At 36.9% G+C, this 23,694-nt stretch overlaps 1 protein-coding gene across 1 annotated transcript in view; it reads left to right on the forward strand.

The window, feature by feature from the left end:
• The window catches only part of KCNH5 (potassium voltage-gated channel subfamily H member 5), a 367,668-nt gene that overhangs the window by 211,542 nt on the left and 132,432 nt on the right, over positions 1-23,694 (forward strand). The window contains exon 8 of the mRNA XM_061158360.1: positions 19,275-19,474. Coding sequence (XP_061014343.1) covers positions 19,275-19,474 — 200 coding nt within the window. The remainder of the gene's footprint in view (positions 1-19,274; positions 19,475-23,694) is intronic.

The following is a 23,694-nucleotide window of genomic DNA, read 5'->3' on the forward strand; positions in this document are numbered from 1 at the left end:
AGGGCTGTTTCATCTCCAACTACTTCTATACCCTGCCACCTGATCCTTTTAACTGGGAGAAAATATTGAGTAGGATTTTTGGATTTATGATAAATAAGTACAAAATTGTAATATTTTCTTCTACTCTAAATCTCAGAAAAGAAAATATTAGTGTTCACTTTTTTAAGTGCCTCCAAACAATAGTTAATGAAATTCAAAATATCAGGACATTAGACAACCATCCTCCCCAAATATACAGTCTGTGATTTAACCAGTTGGACAACTCATTATCAAGGGCCCAAGGCTGTATAGCATACAATATGTGCTTGAATCTCTGATTTGTTTATAATTTTTATTATCAGATAAATTCTGCAAATTTGCCTAATGACTTAATTACAAAAGGCATCCATTTCATTCAGAAAGAGCCACATTATAGGCCTTTAAGCTGGTTATAACACAGAGAACTCTGTGATCCACATCCACCCTGTAGTTGTGACTGCAGGTAAAAATTGGTTATTGTTAAGCAACTGTATTTTCAGATTCTTTTCTCCCCTAGAAAAGCTTAATATCATCCAGTTCTTACAACTGGAACATGATCTTTGGCAAGGCTGTCAGTCAGGGGGCTGAGAGGTGATAAGTGCTTAACCACAGCAGTGGTAGTATGGGTGGGGAGGAGAGGCAGATTTCTTATCTGTAAATGGGGGGAGTAAGGCCCAGGCCCATGTTTGTTAGAAGGATTAAATGGGATTGTGAAAGCACATGTAAACTGTGAAAGCCAGGGAATCTTAGGTAGCATATTTTTCTTCAGGATGTTAATGACAGCTATCAGCCTCATTCACCCAACCTTTTCATGTAAATGTTCAGTTTTAACCTACTGTCAGGTTATGTACTACCTGATGGGAGCCCTGAAGATCTTTTTCATCACATGTTTATTATAGCTGACATTTCTGCCACAGTGAAGTGCCCAATAAAATGAACTTGGTATGGCTTTATTCCATACATGTCAGACTTTGGCAGTAATGATTTATTGAAAAAGTGAACGTTTCATACCTAGTGTTATTAGAAAAAAATGAAACCTAGTCATGTGGGAGATAGAGAAGTTTAGTAATGTATCATGCACTGTTTTATGGATACACAGTGTTTCATGGGCTATACCATCTTGAAAATTAGAAAGATGAAGATAATTTTATAGTATCTAGAATGAAAGCCTTTGAAATGTTTTAAATCAATGCTATTTTTATAGACCTAACAGGTTTGTGTTGACTCTATTCATTATAAGCAGTTAACTGATACTCTTTAGCCAGCTCCTAACACAGAGACAGAGGTTACAAAGTTTCTGTAGATAGAATGCTCAAAGTTTCTAGGAATGATAGTTCCCAGGAATCATAAGTGAAGTAATGCATTCTGCTTTTTAAGTTTCCAGCTGATGGATTTTTTCATGTTTTTATATATTATTACATGAATTTGTTCTTTGAATTTGATGATGATATGACTGTCTTACACATTATAATCTCTTGGTGATTACTCACTAAGAGATCCAATCCTATCTAAATATAGGATGAGATATTATCATTAAAATAAGTCAGGGAAGTACCCTATCATATATAAAATACATGCTTATAGTGCTTGCTTAACATCAGTTAATTTGTTGCTCCAATCAGTGTACAAGATTCTCCTGGGAAATGTTCAATTCATGGAAAATATGTTTTCTTATGCCTAATCAATTTACACTTATGTGGAGATGCTAAAGATATACAGCAGAAGTGATTTACAAAAGGAAAAAAAAAAGGAACTTAGAAGATACAGATCAACATAAAGGAAAAAACAGACTGATTAGTGTCAAGTTATGGCCAGTCCTTCTCAGGTTCTCCAAGACTGTAAGAGCATAACTGTGTCAGAGTCCACTGACTTAAGTTCGGTTGCTCTGCATTGCTGAATCTTCTTCGTGTCTTTTGGTTTATCTTCTAGATCCTCATCATTTTTGCTTCACAGAGATGGTATCCAAGCTGGTAGCTTGTTTGCCTGTTGTAATCTTTTCCCACTCTAGTAAGCTTGTCTAAAATGATAAAAAATGTTCCTTTTTTCTGCCTTTTATCCATTATTCATCAAACATTGACTCAAGAGTCAATTAAGGAATGCCACTTTAAGACTCACATAGCATAGTGACAGGGGACTTCAGGAAGTCTATGCCTAGAACTTCAACAAGCTTTGGCTAGAGAAAGTAAGGAGCCCAGTCTGCTCACACATACTCTTCTTCACCTTGCTGTCTGCCATTTGCCTAGGTTATTTTTTGACCAATTTCCAGTTTGACTTCATCAGCTGGCACTTCTACTCTTGCTTTTCCTACAGATTGGTGTTACCTGTCATGACTAGTTCCTTCTCTCCATCAATCTGTGACATGGGTTGATGTAGCACACCAGTTTTTAGATTTGCTAAAACGGCTTCCTCAGTTGCTGGCATGCATTAGCATCCTGGGATTGTGGCAACAGTTTCTCCTGTGCTCTAATGCCTGCATCTGCTTCTTCCTATCTACTGCAATGATTGTGAAATGGTTTGCATGGAGATCTGCAAAATGTTACAAGGTTTTTAATGAAGAAAATGGGTTCTAAGAACAAACAAGTATGAAGAATGGTGTCTTTACTGCAAGGCTTCTTGAAGCTTTTGATATGCTAATATGCATTGTGATATGCTAATGTGAATTGGGATTCTAGGAGGGAGAACTAATATAAAACTTATTGATCCAGAAACTTTTTTTAAAGACAAACATCTGTCACCATCACAGGGAATTATAGTGTTCCAAAGAATAAATTTTGCAAATTTTGGACTGCATGTCAAATCTAATTCCTTACACCTTGACCAAGTCATCATTCCTTCTCTAGAAAATATTGTTTTGATATCACTCATATTAAAGAAAATTTCACTGTTCATTTTAAACTCCCATGGCCAGTTATATTAGTTCTGTATACAGTCTCAGCAAAAAAAGCAGCATAGTGGTTTTAGCTTCTAGAGCCTTGGTTTTATGCTTCATGCCCATTCCAATGAATGTAAAGAGCAGTTTGGGGAAGAGTAGTATTCTAGGCTAGGAGGAAATGGCATGATTCCTTTTAGGCATTGCATCAGGCAGTTTGATAGGTACAGTTATCCAAATAAAGTGATTGTGTAGGCCATTAAAGTCATGAGATGATACGGCATGTAATCAGGGAAGACATATGAGTTCAGATGTTAGTTGAGATCCCATGAATGAACAGAAGTTCATAGAGTGAGCTGTGATGCAAGGGATTATTACAAGCTCACAGACCTTGTCTCTTGTAGTAAGGGAAGGGGCCATAGAGAAAGGAATTGGAATAAACATGGAGTCACCCATGGTGTGTCTGGTTTACCTGGGATACCTCTCCTTACCCTTGTTGTCCCAGCATGACGAATAAGATTGCCCTCTTTCACTCTCAAAAAAGTGTTGGTTTGATTGATTAATTCTATAGACAGTTAAGATAAGGGGAAGATAAGAATCAATGTGTACTAAATGTGAAGGAGATAAACATTACTTAAAGGGAAAAGAATAATGAAAGTTGTTAAGGGCAATGTTAAGTCAGCGATGATGAGGCTGACCTAAGATTTTAATGTAGAATAGTTTCAGTAACAAGTAAGTTACCTGTTTAGTTTTGACCTTATTGACCCTTCAGGACATTTTGCCAACTCTATTATTATTAAATGATCAAGCCTCTTATTGTGATATTTTGTCAGATTTCTGATACACTGTTTGGAAGATTTTTAAGAAATATGAGAAAATTCATAATCATTCTTGTGCATAGACTTTTACAACTAAATTGCTTTAAGTATTAGTCAAAAAATAAAATTATATATATAAAACTGCATTTCTCATATCTTTCATAGGGCTTAGTATTGCATTTACACACAGTAAGCACTTAATAAATGTGTACTTGAATGTTAATGCATAATCTAATTATTGGCTAATACCAAAAAGACATAAATATAATTATAAAATAGCTAAAACAACTTTTTAGAAATTTTGACAATGTGCATACAATTTAAATGAATTTAAATTTGGACAGACTGTTCAAACTACTGCACAATTGCACTCATCTCACACGCTAGCAAAGGAATGCTCAAAATTCTCCAAGCCAGGCATCAACAGTAAGTGAACCATGAACTTCCAGATGTTCAAGCTGGTTTTAGAAAAGGCAGAACCAGAGATCAAATTGCCGACATCTGCTGGATTTTTGAAAAAGCAAAAGAGTTCCAAAAAACATCTGACTACTGCTTTATTGACTACACCAAAGCCTTTAACTGTGTGGATCACAACAAACTGTGGAACATTCTTCAAGAGATGGGAATACCAGATCACCTGACCTGCCTCCTGAGAAATCTGTATGCAGGTCAAGAAGCAACAGGTAGAACTGGACATGGAACAACAGACTAGTTCCAAATCGGGGAAGAGGTATGTCAAGGCTGTATATTGTCACCCTGCTTATTTAACTTATATGCATACTACATCATGAGAAATGCTGGGCTAGAGGAAGCACAAGCTGGAATCAAGATTGCCAGGAGAAATATCAATAACCTCAGATGTGCAGATGATGCCACCCTTATGGCAGAAAGTGATCTCTTGATGAAAGTGAAATAGGAGAGTGAAAAAGTTTGCTTAAAACTCAGCATTCAGAAAACTAAGATCATGGCATTGGGTCTCAACAGGTCATGGCAAATAAATGGGGAAACAGTGGAAACAGTGTCAGACTTTATCTTCTTGGGCTCCAAAATCACTGCAGATGGTGACTGCAGCCATGAAACTAAAAGATGCTTGCTCCTTGGAAGAAAAGTTATGACCAACCTAGACAGCGTATTAAAAAGCAGAGACATTACTTTGTCAACAAAGGTCCATCTAGTCGAAGCTATGGTTTTTCCAGTGGTCATGTATGGATGTGAGAGTTGAACTATAAAGAAATATGAGTGCCAAAGAATTGATGCCTTTGAACTATGGTGTTGCAGAAGACTCTTGAGAGTCCCTTGAACTGCAAGGAGATCCAACCAGTCAATCCTAAAGGAAATCAGTCCTGAATATTCACTGGAAAGACTGATGTTGGAGCTGAAACTCCAATACTTTGGCCACCTGATTCGAAGAGCTGACTCATGTGAAAAGACCCTGATCCTTGGAAAGATTGAAGACAGGAGGAGCAGGGGATGGCAGAGAATGAGATGGTTGCATGGCATCACCGACTCAATGGACATGAGTTTGAGTAAGCCTCGGGAGTTGGTGATGGACAGGGAAGCCTGGAGTGCTGCAGTCCACCGGGTCGCAAAGAGTCAGACATGACTGAGTGACTAAACTGACTGATACAATCTAATGTCTTCTGTAGAGACACAAACTAATTTTACCATTTCACCATAAGGTACAGAGTGTAGACTAGCTGTTTTAATATTTTCATGTTAGTTGACTGCTTTTGTCAGTAACTCACTTAAAAAAATAATTTATTTTAATTGGAGGATAATTACTTTATGATATTGTGATAGTTTTTGCAATATATCACCTTGAATCAGCCACAGGTACACATGTGTACCCCCATTCTGAACCCCTATCACACCTCTCTCCCCACCCCATCCCTCTGGGTTGTCCCAGAGCACTGACTTTGGATGCCCTGCTTCATATATTGAACTTGCACTGGTCATCTATTTTACATATGGTAATATACATGTTTCAATATTATTCTCACATATTGTCCTATCCTTGCCTTCTCCTACATAGTCCAAAAGTCTGTTCTTTACATCTGTGCCTCTTTCGCTGCCTTGCATATAGAATTGTCATTACCATCTTTTAAAATTCCTTGCTGCTGCTGCTAAGTCACTTCAGTCATGTCCGACTCTGTGCGACCCCATAGATGGCAGCCCACGAGGCTCCCCTGTCCCTGGGATTCTCCAGGCAAGAATACTGGAGTGGGTTGCCATTTCCTTCTCCAATGCATGAAAAGTGAAAGTGAAGTCCTTCAGTCGTGTCCGACTCTTAGTGACCCCATGGACTGCAGCCTACCAGGCTCCTCCGTCCATGGGATTTTCCAGACAAGAATACTGGAGTGGGGTGCCATTGCCTTCTCTGTAAAATTCCTTATATATGTGTTAATATACAGTATTTGTGTTCCTCTTTCTGACTTACTTCACTCTGTATGGTGGGCTCCAATTTCATCCACCTCATTAGAATTGACTCAAATGCATTCCTTTATATAACTGAATAATATTCCATTGTGTATATATACTACAACTTCCTAATCCATTTGTCTGCCGGTGGACATCCAGATTGTGTCCATGTTCTAGCTATTGTAAACAGTGCTGCAATGAACATTGGAAGACATGTGTCTCTTTCAATTCTGGTTTCCTCAGGGTTTTTCCTCACTGGTGGGATTCCTGGGTCATATGGCAGTTCTATTCCTAGTTTTTTTAAGGTAGCTCCACACTGTTCTCCATAGTGATCGTACCAGTTTGCATTCACACCAACAGTGTAAGAGGGTTCTCTATTCTCCACACCCTCTCCAGAATTTATTGTTTGTAGACTTTTTGTTGATGGCCATTCTGACAAGCATGAGATGATACCTCATTGTGGTTTTTTTATTTGCATTCCTCTAATAATTAGTGATTACTGTGATATTGAATGGTTTGCCTTTGAAACAAACAGAGATTATTCTGTCGTTTTTGAGGTTGCATCCAAGTACTGCATTTCAGACTCTTCTGTTGACTGTGATGGCTACTCCATTTCTTCTAAGGGATTCTTGCCCACAATAGTAGATATAATGGTCATCTGAGTTAAATTCACCCATTCCAGTCTACCTTAGTTCGATGATTCCTAGAATGTTGATGTTCACTCTTGCCATCTCCTGTTTGAGCACTTCCAATTTGCCTTGATCCATGGACCTAACATTCCAGGTTCCTATGCAATATTGCTCTTTACAGCATCGAACCTTGCTTCTATCACCAGTCACATCCACAACTGGGTGTTGTTTTTGCTTTGGCTGCATCCCTTCATTCTTTCTGAAGTTATTTCTCCACTCATCTCCAGTAGCATATTGGGCACCTACCCACCTGGGGAGTTCATCTTTCATTGTCTTATCTTTTTGCCTTTCAAACTGTTCGTGGGGTTCTCAAGGCAAGAATACTGAAGTGGTTTGCCATTCCCTTCTCTAGTGGATCACATTCTGCCAGACCTCTCCACCATGACCCGTCCGTCTTGGTTGGCCCCACACGGCATGGCTTAGTTTCACTGAGTTAGACAAGGCTGTGGTCCTGTGATCAGATTAGCTAGTTGTCTGTGATTGTGGTTTCACTCTGTCTGCCCTCTGGTGCCCTCTCTCAGCACCTACCATCCTACTCGGGTTTCTCTTACCTTGGACGTGGGGTATCTCTTCACGTCTGCTCCAGTGAAGCGCAGCCACTGGTCCTGACCTTGGACGTGGGGTATATCCTCACGGCTGCTCGAGTGAAGCGCGGCCGCTGCTCCTGACCTTGGACGTGGGGTAGCTCCCCTCAGTCGCTCCTGTGCCACAGCAGCCGCCACTCCTGTGCTGCCGTTGCAGCTGCTGCCCTGACCAGTAACGCTGAAGAAGCTGATGTTGACTGGTTCTAAGAAGACCTACAAGACCTTCTAGAACTAACACCCAAAAAAGATGTCCTTTGCATTATAGGGGACTGGAATGCAAAAGTAGGAAGTCAAGAAACACCTGGAGTAACAGGCAAATTTGGCCTTGGAGTACAGAATGAAGCAGGGCAAAGGCTAACAGTTTTGCCAAGAGAATGCACTGGTCATAGCAAACACCCTCTTCCAACAACACAAGAGAAGACTCTACACATGGACATCACCAGATGGTCTACACTGAAATCAGATTGATTATATTCTTTGCAGCAAAAGATGGAGAAGGTCTATACAGTCAGCAAAAACAAAACCGGGAGCTGACTATGGCTCAGATCGTGAACTCCTTATTGCCAAATTCAGACTGAAAATGAAGAAAGTGGAGAAAACCACTAGACCTAAATCAAAGTATGACCTAATTGAGGTGTGACCTAAATCAAAGCCCTTATGACTATACAGTGGAAGTGAGAAATAGATTTATGGGACTAGATCTTATAGACAGAGTGCCTGATGAACTATGGACAGATGTATGTGACATTGTACAGGAGATAGAAATCAAGATCATCCCCAAGAAAAAGAAATGCAAAAAGGCAAAATGGCTGTCTGAGGAGGCCTTAGAAATAGCTGTGAAAAGAAGAGAAGTGAAAAGCAAAGGAGAAAAGGAAAGATATACCCATTTGAATGCAGAGTTTCAAAGAATAGAAAGGGGAAATAAGAAAGCCTTCCTCAGTGATCAATGCAAACAAATAGAGGAAAACAATTAATGGGACAGACTAGAGATCCCTTCAAAAAATGAGAGATATCAAGGGAAAATTTCATGCAAAGATGGACTCAATAAAGGATAGAAATGGTATGGACTTAACAAAAGCAGAAGATATTAAGAAGAGATGGCAAGAATACACAGAAGAACTGTACAAAAAAAGATCTTCATGACCTAGATAATCACGATGGTGTGATCATTCACACTCACCTAGAGCCAGACATCCTGGAATATGAAGTCAAGTGGGCCTTAGAAAGCATCACTACGAACAAAGCTGGTGGAGGTGATGGAATTCCAGTTGAGCTATTTCACATCCTGAAAGACGATGCTATGAAAGTGCTGCACTCAATATGTCAGCAAATTTGGAAAACTCAGAAGTGGCCACAAGACTGGAAAAAGTCAGTTTTCATTCCAATCCCAAAGAAAGCCACTGCCAAAGAATGCTAAACTACCACACAATTGCACTCATCTCACACGCTAGTAAAATAATGCCCCAAATTCTCTGAGCCAGGCTTCAGCTCGGAGAAGCTGACCTGTGAACTTCCAGATGTTCAAGCTGGTGTTAGAAAAGGCAGAGAAACCAGAGATCAAATTGCCAGCATCTGCTGGATCATCAAAAAAGCAAGAGAGTTCCAAAACAACATCTATTTCTGCTTTATTGACTATGCCAGAGCCTTTGACTGTGTGGATCACAATAAACTGTGGAAAATTCTGAAAGAGATGGGAATACCAGACCACCTGACCTGCCTCTTGAGAAATCTGTATGCAGGTCAGGAAGCAACAGTTAGACCTGGACATGGAACAACAGACTGGTTCCAAATAGGAAAAGGAGTACATCAAGGCTGTATATTGTCACTCTGCTTATTTAACATATATGCAGAGTACATCATGAGAAACACTGGGCTGGAAGAAGCACAAGCTGGAATCAAGATTGCTGGGAAAATATCAATAACCTCAAATATGCAGATGACACCACCCTTAAGGCAGAAAGTGAAGATGAATTAAAAAGCCTCTTGATGAAAGTGAAAGAGGGGAGTGAAAAAGTTCGCTTAAGCTCAACATTCAGAAAACCAAGATCATGGCTTCTGGTCCCATCACTTCATGAGAAATAGATGGGGAAACAGTGGAAACAGTGTCAGACTTTATTATTTTGGGCTCCAGAATCATTGCAGATGGTGATTGCAGCCATGAAATTAAAAGACACTTACTCTTTGGAAGGAAAGTTATGACCACCCTAGACAGCATATTAAAAAGCAGAGACATTACTTTGCCAACAAAGGTCCGTCTAGTCAAGGCTATGGTTTTTCCAGTGGTCATGTATGGATGTGAGAGTTGGACTGTGATAAAAGCTGAGCACCGAAGAATTGATGCTTTTGAACTGTGCTGTTGGAGAAGACTCTTGAGAGTCCCTTGAACTGCAAGGAGATCCAACCGGTCCATCCCAGAGGAGATCAGTCCTGGGTGTTCACTGGAAGGACTGATGTTGAAGTTGAAACTCCAGTACTTTGGCCACCTGATGCAAAGAGCTGACTCATTGGAAAAGACCCTGATGCTGGGAAAGATTGAGGGCAGGAGGAGAAGGGGACAACAGAGGATGAGATGGTAGGATGGCATCACCGACTCAATGGACATGGGTTTGGGTGGACTCCAGGAGTTAGTGATGGACAGGGAGGCCTGGTGTGCTGCGGTTCATGGGGTCGCAAAGAGTCGGACACAACTGAGTGACTGAATCGAACTGAACTGAATAATGAGTGATATTGAGCATCTTTTCATGTGTTTATTAGTCATCTGTACATCTTCTTTGGAGAATGGTCTGTTTAGTTCTTTGGCCCTCTTTTTGATTGGGTTGTTCATTTTTCTGGTATTGAGCTGCTTGTATATTTTGGAGATTAATACTTTGTCAGTTGTTTCATTTACTATTACTTTTTCCCATTCTGAAGGCTGTCTTTTTACCTTGCTTATGGTTTCCTTCAGTGTGAAAAACTTTTAAGTTTAATTTTGTCCCATTTGTTTATTTTTGTTTTTATTTCCATTACTCTGACAGTTGTTCATAGAGGATCTTGCTGTGATTTATGTCAGAGAGTGTTCTGCCTATGTTTTCCTCTAAGAGTTTTATAGTTTCTCATCTTACATTTAGATCATTGATCTTGAAAATATAACTAATAAATGAATTCAGTCAAGTTGCAGGACATAGGATTAATATGCAGAAGTCTGCTATCTTTTTACATACCAATAATGACCTATAAGAAAGAGAAAATTATCCTATTTAAGATTCTATCAAAAAGAGTGAAATAACTAGGAATAAAATTAACCAAGGTGGTGAAAGAACTGAACTCCGAAAACAACAAAAGACTTAATGGAAGAAACTGAAGATGACAGAAGTAAATTTAAAGATAGCCCATTCTCTTGGATTGGAAGAATTAATATTGTTAAAATGATCATTCTACCCAATGCAATCTGCAGATTTCGCAGAATTAGAATGAATAGTCCTAAAATTAATATGGAACCACAGAAGATTCTTAATTGTCAAAGCTATATTGAGAAACAAGGACAGAGCTATAAGTATCAGACTGTTTTCAAACTATATTACAGCTTCCCTGTAATATGGATTCTTTGTTTTCAGACTGTGTTACAAAGATATAATAATCAAGACAGTATGATTCTGCCACAAAACAGACACATAGATCAATAGAATAAATAGAAAGCTTAGAAATTAACCCACACACATATGGTCAATTAATCTTAGACAAAGAAGGCAAGAATATACAATGCAGAAAAGACTCTTCAGGAGGTGGTGCCAGGAAAACATGACAGTTAAAAGAATGAGATAAGAACATTTCTTCATGCTATATTCAAAAATAAATTCAAAATGGACTAAAGACCTAAATGTAAGACTAGAAACCACAAAACTCCTAGAAGAAAACAGGCAGAACACTTCTGGACATAATATTTTTTTTGGATCTGTCCCCTAAAGTAAAGAGAACAAAAGCAAAGCTAAACAAATGGACCCTAATTAACCTTAAAAGCTTTTACACAGTTAAAGAAACCATTGACAAAATCAAACAACAACACACTCAATGGGAGAAAATATTTACAGATGATATGGCCGGAAAGGAGGTAATATCCAAAATATATAAATAGCTCACATTGTAGTGAGCAGTGAAAGTCGCTCAGTCATGTCTGAGTCTTTGCATCTCTATGGACTATATAGTTCACGGAATTCTCCAGGCCAGAATACAGGAGTGGGTAGCCTTTCCCTTCTCCAGAAAAATCTTCCCAATCCAGGAATCGAACCCAGGTCTCCTGCGTTGCAGGCGGATTCTTTACCAGCTGAGTCATAAGGGAAGTCCAAGAATACTTGAGTGGGGAGCCTATCCATTTTCCAGTGGATCTTCCTGACCCAGGAATTGAACCAGGGTCTCCTGCATTACAGGTGGATTCTTTACCAACTGAGATATCAGGGAAGCCTGCATATGAGAGTATTATGTAAATTAATTACACTTCAATAAAAAATAGTAAGCATTGCCATATAATTATTGCAGTCTTCTCAGGTGGCTCTAGTGATAAAGAAACTGCCTGCCAGTTCAGGAGATGTAAGAGACACTGGTTTGATCCCTGGGTTGAGAAGATACCTGGAGGAAAGGAAGGCAACCCATTCCCACATTCTTGCCTGGAGAATTCCATGGACAGAGGAGCCTGGAGGGCTACAGTCCATGGGGTTGCAAAGAGTCAGACACAACTGAAGCAACTTAGCATGCACACGTGTAATTATTGAAACTAGTTTGATGTAGTTAGTTTTCATGATGATCATGGTATCCGCTGAAAGCTATTGAAATCTTTCCAATATCTTGTTATAATTTGATAAAGTTAAAAAATGTTTTCTTCTCTGTGTCAACTTATCTTACTAGTTGAACATTGATTCTAATAATGATTCAGTCAATTCATTGTATTACCTGAAATTCCTCCTTCAAAATGCCAACATCCCTAAGAGAGATAGTGTATCAAATAGTTTTCAATATTTAGTACTTAACATCAAGTAATTAATGAAATTAATTTCTAGCAAGATAGTTGGCATGGTTCAGGTACTAGGTGAAATGGGACATGGATTAAGTGAATACTGGGAAAGAGAAAACATCTGGTTCATAACTGATGGCTGGAGGGTGCTTCCTTTTATGGGTCATTGCAAAACAGCATCCAGGGAAACCTGAAGCCATCATGAGACAACTGGAAGGAGAATAAAACTTCGAAATTGGAGCCTGATGATCAGCTTCACTTTGTTCAGCCACTTGGAGTGATTTCAAGTGTTTTAACAGGCTATGTGATACATATACAATCATATTTTGGTGGAACATTTTCCTTCCATGTCTTAAATTTCATTTATTAAAGGTAGACTTTAGTAAATAGAAATAGAAATGGAAATGATGATTGAACCACTTATGTGGCTTTAATGCTTACCAGAAATGCGTTCTCATATAAGTATTTTAAACTACATAGTCTAAGGCTAATGATTACTTGCCAAGATTTGTAAAAGAAAGATAAGTAGGAAAAATAAACGTTTGATGTCAACGTGAATGCGCACAAAAAGTCTAAAAAATATAAATTGTTCATAAGAAGGTGAATGGCTGCAGCGTGACCTAAGGAGCAAACAAAATGAAGTGACTGAGAACATAATTTATTCAGAGAACTGGATATCATCATCTGATCTGTTATTCTGTGCAATTTATAAGAGTGTAGGTAAAGTTACAATTAATTAGCTCAATACAGATTGTTTGACTCTGCTGGTTGTTTAACCCTGAGAAATAAACTACACTTAATTTATATACTTGGTATCAGTATAAGTTCATTTATGAATTTTTGTAAACTATGAAAAGGATATGATCATTAGTTTTCTTTCAAAGGATATGATTTTGGAGAATTAAAGATTAATACTTCTCCTTTAGAAGTAGTGAGTACTACTTGAGAACAGAGATTATGTTTTATCCTTAGTGACTATTGTAGTGGAGGCATATAATAGATGTTCAATAAATATCCATGGAATTAAACAATGCATGAATGGAATCTGGGATTAAGTTATATGATATTATTAAATCATTTAAACTTTTTTCTTTTTGAAAACATTCATTCATGATTTCAATGTTTATATTATAAAAATAATGGATGTTTTTGAGTATTAAAATATATTAAAATTTCTTTTTCCTAAATATGCTATTAGACTGATGTGTATCATAAGGAACTTGTTACTCTCCTCTCTCAGGTTTACTAATAAGTTGAGAATCAACTATTAATAAAACTGTTTATTAGAATATTAGAGTTGCATAACTAATCAAAATTAGTGGCTCAAAACAAGAATAGCCATTTATTTCACTCATGAATCTATAATTTGTGCAGGGCTAGGAAGTCATGACTTATTTCTGGCACATATGTTATCACTGGGTTTGCTTGAGTGGGTCTGAAAAATTCACTTTTTAGTTGGCTCAGCCAGATATGTGGCTAGTAAGCTGATGTTGTCAAGCTATGTGTTGCATATGGAATCATAGATTGATAGGACATTTTCCTTCCTGTCTTAACTATCATTATTAATTATGAATATAAATAGAAGGGGAAGTGATGGTTGAACCATCCACCCTGCCTTAAGTGTTATCAGAAATGTCTACTTATATCCCTGTTTTAAATTGTTCAGCCTAAGGCCAGTGTTTAGCTGGGAGTTCAGCCAAAACTCTTGGCCAGGGGCCTTGATTTCTCTCCATGTGGGCCTTTCCAGAAGAATATTCAGGCTCTCTCACAACAAAGAAACTATATTCTAGTTATTTTAGGAGGCATTTTAGTAGTGAGGAATTAGAAATCTCTAGTTTCTTAAGGTATGGGCCCAGATATCAGCATGTGATTATAGTTACCATAGTCTGTTAGTAAAATAGTTAATAGAGTATGCCTAATTTCAAGGGAAAGGAAAAAAGACCCTGGCTGTCTATTGAAGGAATGTCAGAGAATTGTAGCCATCTTAAATCTAACATAATTCTCTTTAAAATAATCCCCTTGTGGTGAATAAGGAAACTATAAGACTTTTTAGATAAGACATTTACCAGTATATATGTCAGAATTACAAAGTCTTTAAATATGATGTGAAAATCACTCATTCACGTCCAGCTCTTTGCCACACCATGGACTATACAGTCCATGGAATTCTCCAGGCCAGAATACTGGAGTGGGAGCCTTTCCCTCCTCCAGGGGATTTTCCCCAATCCAGGGATCGAACCCAGGTCTTCCATATTGTAGGCAGATCCTTTACCAGCTGAGCCACGAGGGAAGCACTTAAATATGATAAGCTAGTAAAACTGGCTTGTCTTAAATTGACTTAAGCTTAAAAGGCTACAGGAGAGCATATAAAAAGAGGCTTAACAAATTTTACTGGTCAATCAAATTATTAGTAGTAAAGTAGGAAAATTACCTCTGTGGCATCCCATTCAAAGTGTAAAATTATATAATAGTCCCCTACAAACCTTGCCAGGCCAAGCAAGAGCATTCGTGCTTGATGAATGACAATAGGCCTTCCCAATGCCTTTAACTATCTTAATATGGCCAGGACATGTATCGCCTTAGCTTCTCAACATTTTATTCTCTCATGTGCATTAATAATGTGTACTTCTATGTTTTTGTGTCACCAGTAGTGAAACTTTGACTTGAAAAAAAGAATGTTTCTGAAGAAAATGTTTCCTAGGTTTTTGGTGTGTCAGCTCACTGAAAGAAAGTATTTAAATACCTATAATGTTTCAGGAACTGATCTTTGTTCTGGAAATACAGCAGTGAGCAAAAGAGAAAGGACAAGGCCAGGCTAGTTCTTACGGATTTTGCATTTCTAATTGGGAAGGTAGATATCAACAGATAAATATGTCATATAAATTAAAGTAGTGATGAATAAGTTTAGGAACAAAGACGTAATACGGGGTGGAGACTGATACTGAAGGAAGGGTTTGTTTTTTCTGCTGAGTGAAAGTCAATTGTTTGGAAGCTATTTCCATGAAGATGATGATGATATATACATAACATTTGATGGATGCTTACTCCCTATCGGACTCTTAAAACTATTTTATATGAGTTATCTTATTTAGCACAACTCCTTTGTAAAGAGTCTAGAGTAACTGTAAAGCTGTAAGACAGGAAATAGAATTCTCGAGAGCTCTAGTAACTGGTCCAAAGACACATCGCTAGTCAGTTGGAAAGCATGTCCTAAAGGAGACAAGGATGCTGGTAGAGGTGGTGAGAAAAAGTTGAATTGAGGCTCTATTTTGAAGGTAGAGCCAATAGGAATTGATAATGGAGGAGATTAGATGAATCAAGGAGTGAATTGAAGAAAGACTCTGTAGCTTTTGTCTGAGCAAATAGGTGTGGCTTTGCAATTTAATGAGGTGAAATATGCACTTGGTTGTTGAAGAGAAGGTAGTGTTAAATGAATTCTCTTTTGAACACGTTAGATTTGAATGGCATTAGACATTCAAGAATATCTGTATATTTGTAATTCAAGAGAGAGGTTATTACCTTGGGAGTTAGCAGTATAGAGCTAGTTTCTATTGAGATCGATTTCTTTCATTGTCGGGTGTCATGTTCCAGGGTCACTTTCCTTAAGGATGTACTCATTTATCCTGTGAACACAAAATGTGGTGGGAAGCAGTATTGTTGCTTGCCATGGAATGTCATACTTGCTGTCACCATATTTTATGAAATGTGCACTAGTCCTAAATGTTGAAAATATTTTTAAAGAAGAACTGATTTCTCTTTTTAAAAATATACATATATTACATAGATTTGTACAGATGATAGAACTTATATAAAGTTGTATACCTCAAAAATGACTGCATGTAAAATACTAGTTAAATATAATATCTATTTGTTTTTTTTGTTCAGTCACTAAGTCATGTCCGACTCTTTGTGACCCCATGGACTGTAGCCCTCCAATTCTGTCCATGGGATTCTCCAGGCAAGAATATTGAGTGGGTTGCTATTTCCTCCTCCAGGTGATCTTCTCGACCCAGGGATTGAACTTGCATCTCTTACATCTCCTGCATTGGCAGGCATATTCTTATAGTTCTGTTCAGTTCAGTTCAGTTGCTCAGTCGTGTCCGACTCTTTGTGACCCCATGAACCGCAGCACACCAGGCCCCCCTGTCCATCACCAACTCCCAGAGTCCACCCAAACCCATGTCCATTGAGTTGGTGATGCCATCCAACCATCTCATCTGTTGTCCCCTTCTGCTCCTGCCCTCAATCTTTCCCAGCATCAGGGTCTTTTCCAATGAGTCAATTCTCCACATGAGGTGGCCAAAGTATTGGAGTTTCAGCTTCAATATCAGTCCCTCCAGTGAGCACTCAGGACTGATCTCCTTTAGGATGGACTGGTTGGATCTCCTTGCAGTCCAAGGGACTTCAAGAGTCTTCTCCAACACCACAGTTCAAAAGCATCAGGTCTTCGCTCAGCTTTCTTTATATTCCATACATGACCATACATTCATACATGACCACTGGAAAAACCATAGCCTTGATTAGATGGATCTTTGTTGGCAAAGTAATGTCTCTGTAGGATGTCATAATTGAAAGAGCTACATGTGGGTATATGTGAGCTTTCTGCTGATTTTTATAACATTTCAAAGTAAAAAATTATATACATAATTATGTATGTATTATGTATGTATATATAATTATATTTATTACACATATTACAAATATGTATGTACAAATATGCATGCATATTTATACATATAAATTATATATATTACATATACATATATGTATACACATAATTATATGTATACAGTTGAATGTCTTACCTTAATTTATGACCTTGATTAGTCTTACTCAGTGTAGGACACCACACTCACATGAAAGCTAGAGGCAGAAGATATTTTTGTAATATATCCAGCTTAATGGGATGCTGATTATATCCTTCATTTATTAATGTTGAAAACTGCAAATACATTGACAGTTTTATTCATATTTCAGTGCTTAAGCTATTCATATGACTAGAATGTATGCATATTTAATGTACCCCAAAAGATGAAATGTGTAGTAATTTGTTTAACTAAAAGGCAGTGGTAAGACACTTTGGCAAATATAGCACATTACAAGCATCTTAGGGAGCCAAACAAGTTGAACATGTCAAGATAACAGTTCTGTAATATTCATTGACATCTTAAAATAGCTATGAGCTATTCAAAAGCATGACTGTAGCATTATTTAATTAACCTGTGAAAAGCTCATTATTTTAAAAACATAAACTCTCTTCATGTCACTTTCTTGGAAATTCAAAATTCCATATTTGTTATATGATTCTTCTACCATTAGTTTGTTCACATTATTTCTGTGCTTGTCTTTCTTAATACCAACAATGAGGAATAGAGTTTTAAGTCTGTGATTACCTCTACTTTTTTGTTGTTTTTAAATATAAATATTCAACAATTTAAAGATCTTGTTGAGAAGTGTCAGCATTATAGTCTTCCTACTTAGTTTTAACAAAATATTGTCTATCTTAAAAATTGTTCTGTGCTGACACCAACATCCCAAAATAATAGCAAAAACTCCCATAAAAACAAACAAACAAAAAAACCCCTAAAAAGTGATTAAAAAAGAACCTGAGTAACTGCTTGTAAAATCATAACTTCCTATTGTGCAATTTTAATTTGTTATGCTCAAAGAGCCACTGTTCTTAAAGAAAACAAGTGATTTTCTGAAAATAGATTGAGGATCTTAAGTTGCTTCACTGGTTTGATGTTATACTCTTTCCATCAAGTGGAATTTGATTGATGAAACTGTGAAATGAAATAGTTTGTACTTTTTGTTCAGAGGAATTATTTTTTCAAATGCTTAGAGGAATAAGAATGGAAGTGATCATTGTCTGATATTCTATCTGTTTGTGAAACGCTTTTGGAATGAGTATGGTTATTAAACATAGTGTTTACTGAATATTAAAGGGAATAAAATACTGCCTTCTTTTCAAAAGAGCTTACTGTTAAGGGATAAAACTAAAGGGACAGGATAGGTTAGAAGTGGTGTGTGATTGAAGATGTGTTGATTTGGCTCTGAACTCAACTGCTTTTAAAAGTTTTTTCAAGATCAGGTCAACATTAGTAACCTGATAAATCTGGAGAAAGAGGAGTTGGTAAATTATTGGTTGATGGAGGAAGTAGCAATCAGGGGCATTAAAACACCTTATACTTTTCTTTAGCTCTTATAGATAGATAACAGTGGTTTGCAGGTTACAAGTTACTTTATTCTTAATTAAAATAATGAAGTTAAAAAAATCCTTACAGTACTGGATTTCTGACATAAATTTAATAAGTGTAAATTATAGGCACTCCCAAAGTTTTATTTTAGCTGTTAATTCCAATCCTGTTTCTTCTTAGAATCTTCTAGAAATGAAACACCTTGATTTGTCTTTTCATCCTATATTTTTGATATTCTGTCAAAAATATTGATAAGCAGGAAAATATTCCAAAAGCTGGAAGAAGCATGCAATGAGAATGAGCATATATTTCTAAAATGAATCATCAATTCCTCAAAATTTTAAATTGATTAAGCTTCATTCAGGAAGACAGGGCTGGAGGATAATTTTAGTGATAAGGCTAAGAGGCAAATCATAAACTTGGATCATCTAATTCTTCATGAAATCTATCAATCACCATCATGTTTTACTAAATTGACTAGCTGGTGGTCACTCATAAAATCATGTTTATCATACTAAAGATAAGATTTACTGAGTGAACGCCAAATTCTAGACACTCTTCTCAGGGGGTTATCATGCATAATCCTGAAAAGTTTGTTAAGGTATCTCTGTCAGATAATTTATTGATCTGGCCAGTATTCATATCATTTATTTTCACTGGGATATTTGTTTTATTTTCATCATTTCTTCTCTTTCAGCTCTTCTTTATGCAACTATTTTTGGAAATGTTACCACAATTTTCCAGCAAATGTATGCCAACACCAACCGATACCATGAGATGCTGAATAATGTACGGGACTTTCTGAAACTCTATCAGGTCCCCAAAGGCCTTAGTGAACGAGTCATGGATTATATTGTCTCGACATGGTCCATGTCAAAAGGCATTGACACAGAAAAGGTATGGATTACTATAACCATTTTTGTTACTTATTTTATGTTTCAATAGGATTTTCAGATGCATGTAACTTTGTCACTTATGTATTACTTGTATATTATTGTTATTCTGTATTTCACAAGCAAATATCAGTCAATCATATTATTTAGCACTTAGAAGATAGAAAGCGGTCAACCATTAATCATCAATTAGTACTAGTAGTCATCACTCTTAATTTAGCGATTGTGGTTCCTGAAAACAACTAATTACTTCATTTGCCTAAAACACTCTCATTACCACTCAATAATTTTCCAGATTCCTCAAAAATGCTAGCAGTGTTGTCATTTCTCCTGCTAGATTTTATTCTTGATTTCTCTTTTGGTACTTTGCCCACTTAAAATTTGGAAACGTCCTTGCTTATAACTAAAAGATTATATGTCTTCTATTTTACCCTCTACTTAAATTCCTCTTCTCTCTCTTCTATGTTTTATAATGCAACTTAAAATTCTTTGTTTTCCCCATTTCCTTACAAAACTTATGAAATGAATACCACCTCTGTAATCCACCTGACAGTCCTAATTTCTTTCTTGTCTTTTCATGGAATCTCTAAATTTTTCCCATCTAACTTGGGTGAAAGAAGAAATCAAAGTTCTCTCATGATAAATAAAGTCAAAATAAAAAGTCCTCACATCCTATACCCAGCTGATTCACATCTAATGTAGAGAATGACAAGTAGGGCTTGCATATAAGAATTTTAGAGAAAACTGATCTTGAGATATTTCACTTTATAAGCATTGATGAAGGCTTTATTTTTAGGTACTGATTTTTGACCTATGGTAATCATGCATTTGGTAATCAGCACATTTTTGACATATGGTAATTAGCACATAACTTGGCCAACAGAAGTCCATATAGTCAAAGCTATAGTTTTTCCAGTAGCCATGTATGAATGTGAAAGTTGGACCATAAAGAAGGCTGAGTGCCAAAGAATTGATGCTTTTGAACTGTGGTGCTGGAAAAGACTCTTGAGAGTCCCTTGAACTGCAAGGAGATCCAACTAGTCCATCCTAAAGGAGATTAGTTCTGAATGGTCATTGGAAGGACTGATGCTGAAGCTGAAGCTCCAGTACTTTGGCCAGCTGATGCGAAGAACTGACTCATTAGAAAAGACCCTGATGCTGGGAAAGATTGAAGGCAGGAGGAGAAGGGGACAACAGAGGATGAGATGGTTGAATGGCATCACCGACTCGATGGACATGAATTTGAGCAAGCTCCAGGAGATGGTGAAGGACAGAGAGGCCTGGCATGCTGTAGTCCATGGAGTTGCAAAGAGTTGGACGTGACTGAGCAACTGAACAACAACAAATCAGCATATAACCTTCCTTGCCATTTCCCACAAATTTTGTGTTTTTAATCATAGGAGGTTGACGTAGTATTCTGTCAGTGTCATGGTGAAAGAACCAACGAACAAAGTAGATGTTTAGTTAAGGGAATTTCATGAAGCAAATAGGAAGTTTTAAGCCAGAACAGGTGTTGTTAGGGGCAGAACGGCTGAGGGGAGTTGAAGGGAATGGACTTGAAAAGTAAGAGTTGAAGAAGGGAAGCCTGCAGAGAGTGCAAGTGAGATTCTGGAGGATAGCTGTGTGGAAGAATTATGAAAGCAGGTGAGATTTGCTCATTTCCCCACAGTTTACAAGATGCAATTAAATGGTCCCTTAATGTGAAATATGTGACCACAGAGGGGACAAGGACAAATTGCACATCTGTGGAATTTGATTAATGTGTGCCTGAACCAATATAAGGATATTAATGAGGGAATCCAAAGAAGGAAAAGAATCTTCCTCAGAGGTGCATGTGAGAATCAGTGTTTAAATTGCCAAATGCAGGATATTCTTTGAGGTCCACACTCAGTGAAACTGCGCTCAGAGGCAACCATCTACCTTGTCAATCAGTATCTTGGTCAGAAGCTTTTCCTTCCAGAAAATTCAGTGGGGTCTTATGGTTGCTGACAGAAAACACCAGTAAAATGTTGGAATGATAGCTCTTTACATAAACCCAGAGCCTATGCCACAGATCTGGTACAGATCTGATCTTTGAGTTCCTTTCTCTTTCTCTGAATTCCCAGATGCTGGGTTGGTTCAATAATGGAATCAACAGATTCTCGAAAGCCTCCCCTCCAGTACCTACTTACCTGTCTGCTTCCTGATACAGTTAGGGTGTAATACACTGGCATTGGGTGTGCATGGAAGGGCATCCACAGTGTAGTTCTTGGTATGGACATTGTTTTAGTTGTTTGCTATTCACTATTTGTGGTCACAGAAATGTACTTCTGATTGGTAGAATATTCATGGAAAATGGAGTGTTGGGGAAAAAAGATGAAGTTAATATTAAAATTGAAATAAAATTTTTATTCACATGAAAATATTTTTAAAGACATAAGTAAAAATATTAAAATGAATTAGCTGTTGGATAAAACAAAATCATGGATGTGCTTTCTCACCACCTCCATTCCTATTACCTGGTTAAAGTCACTCTCTTTTGTCCTATGTGAGTTATTTTGTAGCCAAGTGATTAATCTGTGCATCCTCCCCTGTCCCTTTATAAATTATTTTCAAAACAGCAACCAAGCTTTCTATCTTTTCTGTTTCTCTGTTGTATCTCTTTTCATCTTATTTATCTAATCCATCCATCCATCCATTTATCCATCCATGTATCTATCTGTTATATAATTCATCTTTACTTTTGATAATAGGAATGACATTGCTTGAGTCTGTTAAAATAAGATAGATAAAAGAAAATGAAAGTTTGATGACAGTAATCACAAAAATCTTATAGTTGTAGAAATAATCTTAGAAATATGGATTTACTTGAAGATAGCTTTAGTAAACAACATCTGGTTTTTAAAAGTTATGCTGTTTGATACTGGGCTTCTCTGGTGGCTTAGATCTTAAAAAAATCTGTCTGCAATTCAGGAGACCCAGGTTTGATCCCTGGGTCAGGATATCCCCTAGAGAAGGGGATGGCTACTACCCACTTCAGGATTATTTTCTGGGACAAAAATAATGTGTAAAACAAAATCTTTGTTCTAATGCTTCTCTTGTTGGTTTTAAAACAGCTATATTATTTTTAAGCTGCTGGTACTATAGAATTTAATGATGTATTGCAGCTAATTAGAGAAAACCTTCACCCCAATTACTGAGATTTCTTTCTACCACTTCCACATATTTAGGTTTATAGATTTTTTTTTTAATTCAGCTTTAAACCCACAAGCAAATTAATCACTGTGATTTAATTCAGTCTTAACTTGTCTTTTGTGAATAATGCTTTCTCTAACACAAGTTGTGGCATTAAGATCAGTACTGATGTGAAGTTGTAGCATTTTTATTATGAAAGGTTGCCTTAGGAAATTTAAAAATATAGAACAGTATCTAGATTAATTTTATTTGGTTGAAAGTATTTTATTGACTACTAATTACTATAATTGCTTCAGTTTCTTTTAAAATTCAATAACCAAAATCCATCCTCTGGGCTTTGCTACTTGATAACATTCTGTGCACTTAAAAGACAAGAGAAATGGGTGGAATGAGAGGATTTAAAAGGGTAAGAGCAAATCATAGGGGGGAAATAGAAATGAGGATAGTTAAACCTAAAAAAAGTCTATCCGACAGTTTGAGGTAACTTTTCTGAGAAATAATTTAAACGACCTAAATGCCTAGAGAGTTTATTTTCAGCTTTAGGACTATATGAAAAAATATATAACTTGTATTATGTTGGGACCACATATTTCTCATAATACTGGATTTATTTTCTGCTTGTTTTGTAGAATAAAGTTTAAAACCTTACCATTTTTTATTTTCCACTGTCTTAACACATTATTTCTAATATATTCTTTGAAAAATCTTAATAAGAAAAAAGTTCTTTGGTTTTCATTTCTTGTTTCACATGTTTTGTAATAAGCATGAAGTATCAATAGGCAGATCCCATTATATGAAAAGTTCTGGCAGAATTATGCAAAACATTCAGGCAGATTTATGCCTTTAGAATATAAAGAAATTGATTTTGAATATGTTAAAATCTTGGATTATTTTTAAAACATATCTATCACAGAAGCACTTTACTTCTTCCAAATATAGTAGGCAATATATATTTTTTTTCTACAAATTCAGTTCAGTTCAGTTGCTCAGTCATGTCCAACTCTTTGCGACCCCATGAATCGCAGCACACCAGGCCTCCCTGTCCATCAC

The sequence above is a fragment of the Dama dama genome, chromosome 12, assembly GCF_033118175.1.
Source record: "Dama dama isolate Ldn47 chromosome 12, ASM3311817v1, whole genome shotgun sequence".
NCBI lineage: Eukaryota > Metazoa > Chordata > Mammalia > Artiodactyla > Cervidae > Dama > Dama dama.